Raw genomic sequence first — 14,169 nt, forward strand, 5'->3', positions numbered from 1 at the left:
ACTGCCATGACCACCGGACCCTGAGCCGCGAAGCTTCGGGTAGTTTCCAGCGACGAGGATGGCGTCACGTTACGTAAGGCGTTCGGTGCTCAGGCCCCGCCCCTCCCGTTAACCCAGAACTCCCTGGAATGTTCCACATCCTTCCCCGGTCACCGCGCCGAGCACACAAGTCACTGAGCTGCAGGGAGCGGGGCAGGGTGTGAGCGCGGAGGCTGCGGGTGAGTAGTGGCTGCGGGGGGCGCGCATGTAGCAGAGCTGGGAGTGTGACAGGAGCCCCTCTGTGTGTACTGCGCTGATGCGCCGGGCCTGATTGTTTCTGCCTGTCATCCTGTGCTGCCCACATCTGCAGCATGAGGGGCACTCCCCTGTATCACATGTACACTGCTGGCCTCTGTATGTGCCTGACAGCCTGGAGTACCGTGCGGTAGTGTATAAGGCAGTGTTCACATGTCAGACGGGCAGTATACCGTGCGGTAGTGTAAGGGTACTTTCACATTAGCGTTTTTCTTTTCCGGCATTGAGTTCCGTCACAGGTGCTCTATATCGGAAAAGAACTGATCAGGCATATCCCCATGCATTCTGAATGGAGAGTAATCCGTTCAGGTTGTCTTCAGTTCAGTCGTTTTGACTGATCAGGCAAAAGAGAAAACCGTAGCATGCTGAAGACTTGCCTGAATGCCGGATCCGGCATTTTTTCCCATAGGAATGTATTAGTGCCGGCATTCAGAGTGATCCGGCATTCAGAATACCGGAATGCCGGATCCGTCCTTCCGATCTGCACATGCGCAGACTGAAAAAAAGTGAAAAAAATAAATGCCGGATCCGTTTTGCCGGATGACACTGGAAAGATGGATCCGGCATTTCAATGCATTTTTTCGACTGATCAGGAATTTTTAAGACTGATAAGGATCCTGATCAGTCTTACTAATGCCATCAGTTGGCATACGTTTTGCCTGATCCGGCAGGCAGTTCCGGCGGCGGAACTGCTTGCCGGATCACTCTGCCGCAAGTGTGAAAGTACTCTAAGGCAGCGTTCACATGTGTGAGAAGCAATAGTACCGTGCAGTAGTGTATAAGGCAATGTTTACATTTGTGTGACAGGCAGTAGGAAAGACATGAAGCGTATATACAGAACCGTGCAGTACTGAAGTGGTGTAGAGTGTTAGGCAGTGTTCACATCAGCCTCACAGGTTCCGTTTAAGGCCCCTTTCACACAATCAAGTTTTCTGCGCAGGTACAATGCGTGACGTGAACGCACAGCACCCGCACTGAATCCGGACCCATTCATTTCAATAGGTCTGTGTACATGAGCGTGTTTTTTTTTTTTTTCATGCATCAGTTCTGTGTTGTGTGAGAATCGCAGCATGTTCTATAGGCTACATGCACACAACCGTATGTGTTTTGCAGTCCGCAAATTGCGGATCCGCAAAAAACAAACAAACGGATGACATCCGTATGCAATGCCTAAGGGTACTTTCACACTTGCGGGAGAGTGATCCGGCAGGCAGTTCCGTTGCCGGAACTGCCTGCCGGATCCGTCAATCTGCATGGAAACGGACAGCATTTGTAGACGGATCCGTTTCAAATTATTTTTTTCACATTTTTACCGGTCTGCGGGAAGGACGGATCCGGCATTTCTGTATGCACTTATGCATTCCTATAGGGAAAAATGCCGGATGCGGCATTCAGGCAAGTGTTCTGGTATTTTAGCCGGAGATAAAACCGTAGCATGCTGCGGTATTATCTCCGTCCTGAACAGTCAAAAAGACTGAACTGAAGACATCCTGATGCATCCTGAATGGATTACTCTCCATTCAGAATGCATGGGGTTAAAACTGATCAGTTCTTTTCCGGTATAGAGCCCCTGTGACGGAACTCAACACCGGAAAACAAAAATGCTAGTGTGAAAGTACCCTAAAACGGACAAGAATAGGACCTGTTCTATTTATTTATTTTTTTGCGGTGTGCTGTCTTCATTTTTTGCAGACCCATTGAAATGAATGGGTCCGCATCCTATCCGCAAAAAAAAAAAAAACAGAATGGACACGGAAATAAAATACGTTCGTGTGCATGAGGCCTTATTCGGAATATTTCACGCAGCCCTGGCCCCATAAAAGTGAAGGGGGCTTCAGTGAAAAAACTCATTGCATCCGGATATACTGTAATCCGGATGTAGTCCTGGGGGCGATGCGTTTTTCACTGATGGTTGCTAGGAGATGTTTTTTGTAAACCTGCATTTTTATTTTTTTCATGCACCCGTGCGGAAAAAACGGAACCACTGAACGCAATGGCAGACCAAACTGACTGAACTTGCTTGCAAAATCTGCAATATGGGGTTCACAAGGCCAGTGCCTGTGTTTTGCAGACCGCCATCTGTGGTGTCGCTACATGTGCACGGTGACCACACGGTCGTGTGAATGGGCCCTAAAATGAATGGGCACATGTGCTGTCCGTGAATCGCTGACATGCGAATAAGGCCTTAGGGTACGACCGCAGGTATGACCAGGTAATCTGACCTGCAGTGTGGACATTAAATCTGCAGCCTATCGACCAGCTGCTTCGGAGGGGATGTTATGTTTAGGGCTCATGCACACAACCGCTGTCTGTTTTGCGGTGCGCAAACTGCAGATCCGCAAAACACAGATACCGGCCGTGTGCATTCCTCCTTCTGTATGAAATGTCCGGCCATAATAGAGCAGTCCTATCCTTGTCTGTAATGCAGACAGGAATAGGACATGTTCTCTATTTTTGTGGATTCCACACAACGGACATACGGATGCGGACAGCACCCGGCGTGCAGTCTGCATCTTCACTGGGGCCCGCTGAGGTGAGCGGTTCCACATCCGACCCGCAAAAAAATCTGATCAGATGCGGACCAAATATAAGTTTGTGTGCATAAGCCCTTAGACAGACGCATCCCATGGCACGAGCCGCTGTGCTGCGGGTTCTGCCATAGGTTTCTGTTCAGACCTTCACTAGGTTTTGCTCCATTAAATGGGGCTAATCCGCAAGCAGGCTTCCGCTGCAGGTCTGTGAGGGGTCCGGGTGGTAGCTGCGCTTCCGCTGCAGGTCTGTGAGGGGTCCGGGTGGTAGCTGCGCTTCCGCTGCAGGTCTGTGAGGGGTCCGGGTGGTAGCTGCGCTTCCGCTGCAGGTCTGTGAGGGGTCCGGGTGGTAGCTGCGCTTCTGCTGCAGGTCTGTGAGGGGTCCGGGTGGTAGCTGCGCTTCCGCTGCAGGTCTGTGAGGGGTCCGGGTGGTAGCTGCGCTTCTGCTGCAGGTCTGTGAGGGGTCCGGGTGGTAGCTGCGCTTCCGCTGCAGGTCTGTGAGGGGTCCGGGTGGTAGGGGCGCTTCTGCTGCAGGTCTGTGAGGGGTCCGGGTGGTAGCTGCGCTTCCGCTGCAGGTCTGTGAGGGGTCCGGGTGGTAGGGGCGCTTCTGCTGCAGGTCTGTGAGGGGTCCGGGTGGTAGCTGCGCTTCCGCTGCAGGTCTGTGAGGGGTCCGGGTGGTAGCTGCGCTTCCGCTGCAGGTCTTTGAGGGGTCCGGGTGGTAGGGGCGCTTCTGCTGCAGGTCTGTGAGGGGTCCGGGTGGTAGCTGCGCTTCCGCTGCAGGTCTGTGAGGGGTCCGGGTGGTAGCTGCGCTTCTGCTGCAGGTCTGTGAGGGGTCCGGGTGGTAGCTGCGCTTCTGCTGCAGGTCTGTGAGGGGTCCGGGTGGTAGCTGCGCTTCTGCTGCAGGTCTGTGAGGGGTCCGGGTGGTAGGGGCGCTTTCGCTGCAGGTCTGTGAGGGGTCCGGGTGGTAGCTGCGCCAAGTACATTCTTGGTCTTGAAAACAGTGGCACAGCCTACCATTGAACACAATGAGAGGCCGTTTCAGCACCAAATCTGCTGAGAAACCTGTACCCAAAATGCTCTGTCTGAAAATACCCCAAATCGGTAGCAAATTCAGCAAGTATGTCCACGACAAAATGATTTTTTGCTGCAGAATTCCAGGAGAAATCCACGGCAGACGCGGTACACACTCTTAGGCCCCTTTCACACGGGCGAGTATTCCGCGCGGGTGCAATGCGTGAGTTGAACGCTTTGCACCCGCACTGAATCCTGACCCATTAATTTCTATGGGGCTGTGCACACGAGCAGTGATTTTCACGCATCACTTGTGCGTTGCGTGAAAATCACAGCGTGCTCCTCTTTGTGCGTTTTTCACGTAACGCAGGCCCCATAGAAATGACTGGGGCTGCGTGAAAATCGCAAGCATCCGCAAGCAAGTGCCGATGCGGTGCGATTTTCACGCACGGTTGCTAGGTGACGATCGGGATGGAGACACGATCATTATTATTTCCCCTTATAACATGGTTATAAGGGAAAATAATAGCATTCTGAATACAGAATGCATAGTACAATAGGGCTGGAGGGGGTTCGGGTTTGGGTACCAAACATGCCGATTTTTCTCACGCGCGTGCAAAACGTGTTATAATGTTTTGCACTCGCGCGGAAAAATCGCGCATGTTTCCGCAACGCACCCGCACCTTTTCCCGCAACGCCCGTGTGAAACCAGCCTTAGGGTTGTTTCACACGAGCGGATGCTGTGCGGTAATCCGCTGCGTGAATGAGAGCCAAGACCCGCTGCGGAGAGAACAAGCATGGAGCGTTAACATGACCTGTGACCTTTTTACTACAAAATCACATTGAGATAAAGTTGTCACCGTGATTTTGTAGTAAAAAGGTCCCAGAGAGGCACAGAGCATTATCAATCATGTTAATGCTCTGCGTCTCTGCTGGCCATCGTTCACGCAGCGTATTACACGCACGGCATCCGCTCGTGTGAAACAGCCCTTAGGCTGAGTTCACACGAGCGTGTCCGGATGCGTTGCGGCAAACCCGCGCGAGTAGGTACCCAATTGCAGTCAGTTTTGACTGCGATTTGCGTTCCGTTGTTCAGTTTTTATCGTGCGGGTGCAATGCGTTTTGCACGCGCGTGATAAAAAATTTACTGTGGTACTCAGACCCGAACTTCTTCACAGAAGTTCAGGTTTGGGTTCTGTGTTGTGTAGAACATGGTTATAAGGGAAAATAAAAGCATTCTTTAATACAGAATGCTTAGTAGGTGGTCAATTGAGGGTTAAAAAATAAAAAATAATTAACTCACCTTCTCCTCTTGATCGCGTAGCTGCCGGTCTTTTCTTACTTCCTTAATCATGAGCTGCCGGCTAAAGGACCTGTGGTGACGTCATATCACATGGTCCAATCACATGGTCCATCACCACGGTTCCGCAAAAAATAGAACATGTCCTATTATTGTCCGCAGACACGGACAAAAAAAGGCATTTCTATTTAAAATGCCGGCTATGTGCGGTCCACAAAATGCGTAACGCACATGGCCGTTGTCCGTATTTTGCGGACCTGTGAATGGACCCAAATTCAGGAGGGGGACCTGCTAGTGTTAATTGAAATGCTGAGAGCCTCCGATCATCATGTACCCAGTGACCGTGAGGAGGGCTCACCCAGGCGCATAAGTACCTGAAACTTCTACAGGGTGGCCTCCTGGGCATCGTCCCACTGGGAAATTTCCCTGTAGGGTCCATGGCCAGTCCGCCCATGCTGCTCAGAGCATTTACGGATTACATTTCTGCCTGTAGGACAATCTGTTCTCCTCTTAATAAATTTGGTGCATGCCACTGTAATGATCTTTAGTTTAAAGAGGACCTTTCACCGGTTCTGACACTTACAATATCCGTATCTCGCACTGTAGGGCATGTTTAGGAGATGTCATGGCACTAATTATTTTCTGCTCTGCTGCTCCGTTGTCCCCCATTCGGTTTTGGCGCCCTGTATGCTAATCAATAGCTTTGGTACAGGGAGGAGGAGCCGGCCGTGTTCCTCAGGGGGCGTCTCCTTCTCCAGTCACAGCGGAGCTCGTCACAGCTAGGGAGAAAGTGAGCAGTGTTTTCTCAATGGCTGTGATGCTAATGATTAGCATACAGGGGGCCAAAACCGGGGGTCAAAGCACCGCAGAGGATCTGCCCATGTCAGAACCGGTGACAGGTCCTCTTTAAGACTGGCATATGAAACAACGTAGCTTACTGTTTGCAAAGCTTCCATTTGACTACTATGGGAATTACGGAAACAGCGGAGAGCCGGCTGCTCTGCCGTTTCTGTAACTCCGCCTCCCGGGGCACCATGAAAGGACAAGTTGGGACAACCCCTTTAAGGATGTCTAGAGCCCCCTCACACATACTATTTAAAGGGGCTGTCTCACTTCAGCAAGTGGCATTCATCATGTAGAGAAAGTTAATACAAGGCACCTACTAATGTATTGTGATGGTCTATATTGCCTCCTTTGCTGGCTGGATTCATTTTTCCATCACATTATAGCCATGGTTACGACCACCCTGCTTGCACACTATAGGAAAAAGTGCAGGCCTCTCACAGACCATGGGAGTGCACATAGGCTGGTGCTTTTTCCTATAGTGTGCAAGCACGGCCACCACTGATGGATTGCAGGGTGGTCGTAACCATGGCTATAATGTGATGGAAAAATGAATCCAGCCAGCAAAGGAGGCAATATAGACCATCACAATACATTAGTAAGTGCCTTGTATTAACTTTCTCTACATGATGAATGCCATTAACTGAAGTGAGACCGCCCCTTTAACAAGAATTTTACCATTTTACGTTCTCCATTTACCGCCATATCCTTCTCCCTGTTTGTGTTGAGTCCTAATGCCAGGGAATCCATCATCGAGTTACTGCCATGAATTAATTATACATGTTCTGGGCTTGGGTGACAATATACCTGTGTTATCTTAGGGTTTACTGTCATGCAGACCTTGCATAATGGAAGGTTAGACCCATTACTTGCCCAAGAAATCCCTTGCCAGTCCAGTGCCACTGCTCTCGTGGTCTCCACCACCTTTGTTTGCTTGGCTGCAGTGATAATGTGCCGTCTACCCATGTGACCTCTGCAGCCAATGGCCACTATGATGATACTAGCCGGTACAGTGCTAGACTGCTGAGGCCAGTGATACGGGCACGGCGCTGCTGCAGCCAGGTAATCAAAGTTTGTCAGAACCCCTGTAACGGAGAGCGTTTAATCAGAGGAGTATCGAGTCCCTTATTATCATAACTTTCCCCCTTGGCCTTTGTTTTCCGAACTCTGAAAGCCCCTTTTAATAATGCGGGCAATGAGGGAAGTTGCAGTGGATGTATAGACCGTTTCGGATTTTACTTTAGTAGCTTCTCACAGTCGTGTCCCTTGACTGAGCCCTCGTATCGTTTGTTTGTCTACCACATCCGGCTGTGTTTGGTGTCATTCCTTGGTACATAAAGTCATTTTTGCCCTAAGCAACATTGAACTCTCTAGTACAGCGATCAGCAACCTCCGGCACTCCAGATGTTCTGAGACTACAACTCCCAGAATGCTCCATTCACTTCTATTGGAGTTGTGAGAACAGCTGAGCACGTTTACATGCTGGGAGTTGTAGTTTCAAAGCAGCTGGAGTGCTGCCGAAGGTTGCTGATCCCTGCTCTAGTAGGGTGGTGGTGGTATTTTTTTAAATTTTATTATACTAATACCATAGCTATTTAAAGGGGATGTTAGAGATTTTGGTATTGACGTCTTATCTTCAATATCAGATTGGCACGGGTCGGACTCTGGGGATCCTGCCGATCCCGTGTTTGAAGAGGTTGTGGCGCTCCCGTGAGCACTGTGGCCTTTTCTTAGGCCGGTGACATCACGTTCATCAGTCATTTAAGTGAATGGGGCTGAGCTGCAATACTAAGAACAGCCACTATCCTATGGACGGCGCTGTGCTTGGTAAATTGCCAGAAGCCCACAGCCCATGCTTAGGCCTGTATTACACCAACTGATTATCTGACCAATATCTGTCCAATCAGACCAATAGCTGGTGTGTGTAACAGAAGATCTGTGTGTGTAACTGGCCATCTGACCAATGACTGATCAGAAAATCTGTCAGATAATCTGTTGGTGTAATACAGGCTGATCCGCAGGGGTGCCAGGCCCTGCCTATCTGATATGGATGAGCTATCGTGATCTAATATTAAAGGGGTTGTCCCCGCGCGATGAGCTCTATGAAAGGAAGGCGATAGACATAGCAGCGAGCAGGAAGAGAGAAGAGGGACGGCACGCACGCACGCACGCACTGTGCGCGCATTCCCTTCATACAGCTGATCGGCGTGGGTGCCGAGTGTCGGAGGATAGGTCATCAATATTATTAGCCCAGAGAACCCCTTTCAACATCTGGACAATCCCTTTAAACGGCATTTATCATGTAGAGAAAGTTAATACAAGGCACTTACTAATGTATTGTGATTGTCCATATTGCCTCCTTTGCTGGCTGGATTCATTTTTTCTTTACATTATACACTGCTCAGGGGTTACGACCTTCTTTTTCCTATAGTGTGCAAGTACGACCACCGCTCCTGGATTGCAGGGTGGTCATAACCGCTGGATACGAGCAGTGTATAATGTGATGGGGAAAATGAATCCAGCCAGCAAAGGAAGCGATATGGAAAATCACAATACATTAGTAAGTGCCTTGTATTAACTTTGCATAATAAATGCCATTTGCTGAAGTGAGACCGCCCCTTTAAAACAACCCTCTGTTTCAAGAAGAAAAATCACATTAACTAGGCCACAAGCAGAACACTTAGATGGAGACCTCCATTTCATCTTTTTAGCTGCAGATCCGCTAATTCTTGGGCTTCTCTTGTGCCTCTCAGGATGGCGGCACTGCTCTTCAGACTGTGCATCGGTAGTCCAAGACGCTTCCTCGTTGTACAGCCGTGCTCTCGGATTGGCCGGCACTGTACATGTGAGCAGTGCTGGCCAATCCAATGGTAGCAGGGAGTGTATTGGGCTGCAACAGGAAGTCTAAGAAGTGGATGGCAGAAGGGGAGCCTGGGAATTGACGGATCTGCAGCTAAAAAGACGAAAAGTAGGGCACCCGGAAAGTGTTCTATTCGTTCCCCTGTATCTTCAAGTCAATGGGTCCTATTCACACCGCCAGCGCCCCTACATTGCGGATCCGCTGTTTGCAGTCTGCAATACGGGTACGGATGGACCCTTAATGTGATTTTTTTTTTTTTTTCTCTTGAACTTGAGGATCTCTTTAAGGCCTCATGCACACGACCGTTGTTTTGGTCCGCATCCGAGCCGCAGTTTTTGCGGCTTGGATGCGGACCCATTTACTTCAATTGGGACCTCAAAAGATGCGGACAGCTCTCCATGTGCTGTCCGCATCCGTTCCTCCGTTCCGTGGTCCGCAAAAAAAATATAACCTGTCCTATTCTTGTCTGTTTTGCGTACAAGAATAGGCAGTTATACCAATGGCTGTCCGCGCCGTTCCGCAAATTGTGGAAGGCACACGAACGCCATCTGTGTTTGTGGACCGCCAAACACACATCGGTCGTGTGCACGGGGCCTAATTCTGTATTGTAAATGGCACAGGATAAACGTCAGCGGTGCGTTGCTTCAGTGTAGGCTACGACTTCATATGACATGATGGCGTGCATTGTTGTAGCATCGCCGTACTGCACCATTACAACACGCTCATTAGTAAACTGTAGCCAAAACCAGGCAGCTGCTGAGATGTCAGTGTTCATGCACATAGCAATGCGTGAAGGGTGTTTGTCCATATTGTTCGTCCACGAGTCGCCGTATTCTCCTCTGGGAGGCATCTAGTAGAGAATACATATGGAGACGCATGCCACAATTTTAAGAAGAAAAAGGTGTTGCTGTGTGGGCTCTGTTTCTACCATATTATGGATCCTTTATATGGCTGTGTGCATGAGCCCTTAAAATGGAAATGTGATACATGTCTGCATTTGGATACTTTGTGCCAGCACAGATTTGTGTCACGTTCTAAAAACTTCTCGGATGAAGCGCTGACTGGTGTCGGCAAGAAACGTCTTGGTAGCTGGTGCGTTTGTCCGGTAGTTAGACATCTTGTGAGACATTCCTATTGCTTTTATGTGTCGGAGCTCCATACTGTTGTCGGTTTTCATATTTTACCTCACTTCATTTTTGCAGCATGTTCTATCCCTGAAAGAGCCTCCTCGGCCGGCTGTCCTGGATTATCGCTAATATTTGCAACCCACCAAACATGTTGTGCTGGGGAAACGCTTCCTTTGGACAGCTGGGACTAGGTGGAATCGATGAAGAAATAGTCGTAGAGCCCAGAAGATGCAACTTCTTCCTCCACAAAATAGTCGGGGATGTTGGCTGTGGAAGCAGGCACACTGTTTTTGTACTAGACGATGGGACTGTCTATACGTGTGGGTGTAATGACTTGGGGCAACTAGGTCATGACAAAAGCCGAAAAAAGCCAGGTAAGACCCTCTATTACTGTGTTAGAGTATAAGACCTGCAGTAGTGTAATGTGCAAAAGCTTTAGGCAGGTTTGGGAAAAGTGCTGCCGAGCAAGAGGAACGCTTTCAAAAATAGAAGTGTTAAAGGGGTTTTCCCATCTCAGACAATGGGGACATATCGCTAGGATATGCCCCCATTGTCTGATAGGTGCGGGGACCCGCACCTACAATGGGAACAGAGCAGGGAAATGAACGGAGGGCGCATTGCGCATGCGCAGCTGCCCTCCATTCATTTCTGTGGGGCTGTCGAAAATAGCCGACCGTTGGCTCGGGTATTGCCGTCTGCCCCATAGAAATGAATGGGAGCATGGGCTGCGCATGCGCGGTGCGCTTCCATTCACTTCTATGGGAGCAGCGCTTGGTGGTGGACGGACCCCAGGAAGTCCGGGGTCCTCCAGCCACAGCGCTCACCGCTTCGTTCTCGTTGTAGGTGCGGGTCCCGCACCTATCGGACAATGGGGGCATATCCTAAATACTAAGTGATAAAACAAAAGAGGAATCTGAATCTGGTCAATATTTGGTGTGACCACCCTTTGCCTTCGAAACAGCACCAATCCTTGGTAGGTACACCTGTACACCGTTTTTGAAGGAGCTCATCAAGGAGATCCCAGAGATTTCTGCCAGTTCTGAGTTCATGGCGATGCTGGACATCTTACAATTTCAAAATAATGCGTCTTTCACCTTCCGTACCAAGTTTCCTTGGCCAACCATTGTGTCTACAGTCCTCAAAGTGTTCAGGATTAATGCTGTCCCCAATGCTGAGAAATTTTGGTAGATACTTGTCAATCAAGCATTACCATCACAAAGGCTTCTTGATTGGCTCCAAATGTATTCTGCAGCAGGACAACAACCCCAAACATACAGCCTATCTTCAGTATAACGAAAAACAAGGAGTCCTGGAAGTGAAGACATGGCCCCCACAGAGCCCTGGTCTCGTCATTGAGTCTATCTGGGATTACATGAAGGGACAGAAGGATTTGAGCAAGCCTACAGTCACAGAAGGTCTCCAAGATGTTTGGAACAACTTCCCTTGCCAAGTTCCTTCAAAAACTGTCTGCAAGTGTACCCAGAAGACTTGATGCTTTTAGAAGGTAAAGGGTGGTCACACCAAATATTGATTTATCTTTTATTCATTCACTTTGCGTTTGATAATTGATAAAAAATAAACTATTACCACTCGTATTGTTCAAAGTATTCTTACTTTGCATCACCTGCCAATTCTGTATATTACTGCATACTTTGGTTAGAGTATTTGTGAAGGATGGTTCCCACCACTTTCAGACCTCCGCTGGGCTTTCCTTTGGGGGTATAGGTATGAATATCCGAACCTGTATTCAGACATATACCATGACCAATCAATTCATTTTAAAGAGGTTTTGCAATGATATCAATGTATCCCCCATCCACAGGAATGGAGTGGCAGGTCGAGCATGCGTGCTACCTCCCAGTTCGTTCTCCTTGTGACTGTAGGAAATTGCCAAGTGCCTTAGGGTCCATTCACACATCCGTAGTGTATTGCGGATCCGCCATACACCCAACCGGCACCCCCCATAGAACTGCCTATTCTTGTCCGCAATTGCAGGCAAAAATAGGACATGTTCTATTTTATTTTTTGCGGAGCTGCAGCCTGGAAGCTCGGGGCTGCGCTCCGGAGATGCGGAGAGCACATAGTGTGCTCTCCGCATCTCTTCCGGCTCCATAGAGAATGAATGGGTCCCGATATTGCGGAACGGATGCAGACCCATTTGCGGACGTGTGAATGGACCCTTACTCTGCTAATTCCAGGAGCCCCATAGAGAATGAATGGAGCAGCAGGGCACATGCTTGAATGGCTACTCCGTTCCTGTGGATTGGGGGGATACAATTATTTCGGGGCACTATGTTAGTTTCTACTTCTGGCAAAAAAAGAAACGGACACAGGTCAAACAATGAATTGAATCCTTTGGACTCTGTTTCCCTCACTGATGTGAATGGATCTGTCGCAGGATGTATGAATGCCGTTTTGGGTATGGAAATGCTAACGGAGGGATCATTGTGGAGTGAACCGATTGTAAGCTATTCGGAAGCAATTATTATGTTCCGTTGAAGCAGAGAATGTTGTCTCATGCTGACAGATCTGCTTTCGCTTTGCTTCTGGCTGTCCTCCACCAGGGCAGAGGTCCACCCTGTCCACATTTTTAAGCTAAATATGTTCTCAGAGTCGTCTTTGTTCAGCTTCTCCAGCCATTGTGAAACAAACCAGCTGTGTAATGTGGCTGTCTCCTCTGCCATAGCTACCCCCTGTTTCCCCGATTTATTAATTTTTTCTCCCAAAGATGCGCTAGGTCTTATTTTCAGGGATGTCCTATTTTTCCATGACACAGGGGGATCAGAGGGGGAATCAAAATGACATAGGGGGATTAGAAGGGGGAATCAAAATGGCACAGGAGAATCAGAGGGGGGATTACCATTTTAGTACCCCCTTCTGATCCTCCTGTGTCATTTTGATTCCCCCCTCTGATCCCCCTGTGTCATTTTAAGTGACCCCCCTCCCCTGTGCCAGTGGACAGTGGATTATTTAGTCTCTCTCCCCCCTCCCACCTTCACCAGACTTCCCCACCACTTTATCAGACATTCCCCCCCCCCCTCAGTCACCCCTGTGTGTCCGTGCCAGCCGGATTCCACACAATGTGCCCGACTCCTGCCCTGCGCGACTCACTCACTGTCTAATTGTGAGTCAGCCAGACTCCGTCAGGGCAGAGCGAGCAGCAGGCGGCAGCTTGTCCTGTCGGCGGCGCGGGCTCTCTGATTTAAAGAGACCTTGCACTGCCCGAACAGCTCTGGCTACGCTGCGGCCAATCAGTGAGCTGCGCGGTGGCGCCCGCCGCTACGGTCCAGAGGAGTCAGACGCCTTACGGTAGCTTCGGGGGCCTTATATTCCGGGGGGGGGTCTTATTATCGGGGGATGTCTTATTTTCGGGGAAACACGGTAATATAGTAAGTTGCCGAATTCATGAAAAGGGAACCATGTTGTTCACACTGTAAACCGGTATGCGATCATAGGCAAGTCCTTTTACTCCATTTGCCTCGACATGCCCTCAATGAGGGTATAAAGGTGATGCGTCACTTTTTATAGCCACCATGATGCTCTTGGACTGTCCTTGTTACACTCCAGGTACCTAAAATTGTAATAATACTAGAAATCAATTGTGCCACTGCTTTTCTGGTTGCCCAGAGGTGCTCGCTGCAGTCGCTTGCACAGGCACATTACTGTTCAGTTGCTCGTATTATCCCAGAAGTGAAACTGCTGCTCGGTAGCTTGGCATTCCCCATATCTGCTGAATACGCCCCCCTCCTGTTGCTGACATTTGATAAGTTCTTGAACGTTTTCTCTTTTTCTTCTGTAATTTATCTGCGGTAACAGACATCAGGGATGTCAGCGCTGAATCACAAGCAGAATAAAAATCCAGCAAGGCTCGCGCGGTGTGAAGGGTCATTTGGGCTGCTCCCTGTCGGCTCCTCGCTTTGCTCAGCTTGATCGGTAGGTCTCTCCCTGTACAGAAATAGGAAGAGACCTGTCGGTCTAGTTGGTCGGGTGGAGCCTGTTGGGGTTTTTATACTGAGTGTGGTTCTTGCAGAATTAACCCTATTACATTGGCTGACATGAGCGATGTGCTAATGTCAGGAGACCCTAACTGTACTATATTTATGCTTATAAATGCCCCGGTTACTTCACAATTTTAACTTTGATGATATGCTAATTAGCCTCTAGGAGCGGGGGGGGGGGGTGCGTTGCTCCTGCTCCTATAGGCTC

At 49.3% G+C, this 14,169-nt stretch overlaps 1 protein-coding gene across 2 annotated transcripts in view; it reads left to right on the forward strand.

Annotated features, from left to right (window-relative positions):
- Positions 1 to 37: 37 nt before the first annotated feature.
- HERC4 (HECT and RLD domain containing E3 ubiquitin protein ligase 4) overlaps positions 38 to 14,169 on the forward strand; it is a 94,810-nt gene continuing 80,678 nt past the window's right edge. Inside the window, exons 1-2 of one of the 2 annotated variants that reach the window (XM_040439069.1) lie at positions 38 to 218; positions 10,039 to 10,337. In XM_040439069.1, coding sequence (XP_040295003.1) covers positions 10,112 to 10,337 — 226 coding nt within the window. In that variant the 5' untranslated portion in view covers positions 38 to 218; positions 10,039 to 10,111. The remainder of the gene's footprint in view (positions 219 to 10,038; positions 10,338 to 14,169) is intronic. The other variant, XM_040439070.1, reaches the window with a different exon arrangement.

This window comes from Bufo bufo, chromosome 6, assembly GCF_905171765.1.
Source record: "Bufo bufo chromosome 6, aBufBuf1.1, whole genome shotgun sequence".
NCBI lineage: Eukaryota > Metazoa > Chordata > Amphibia > Anura > Bufonidae > Bufo > Bufo bufo.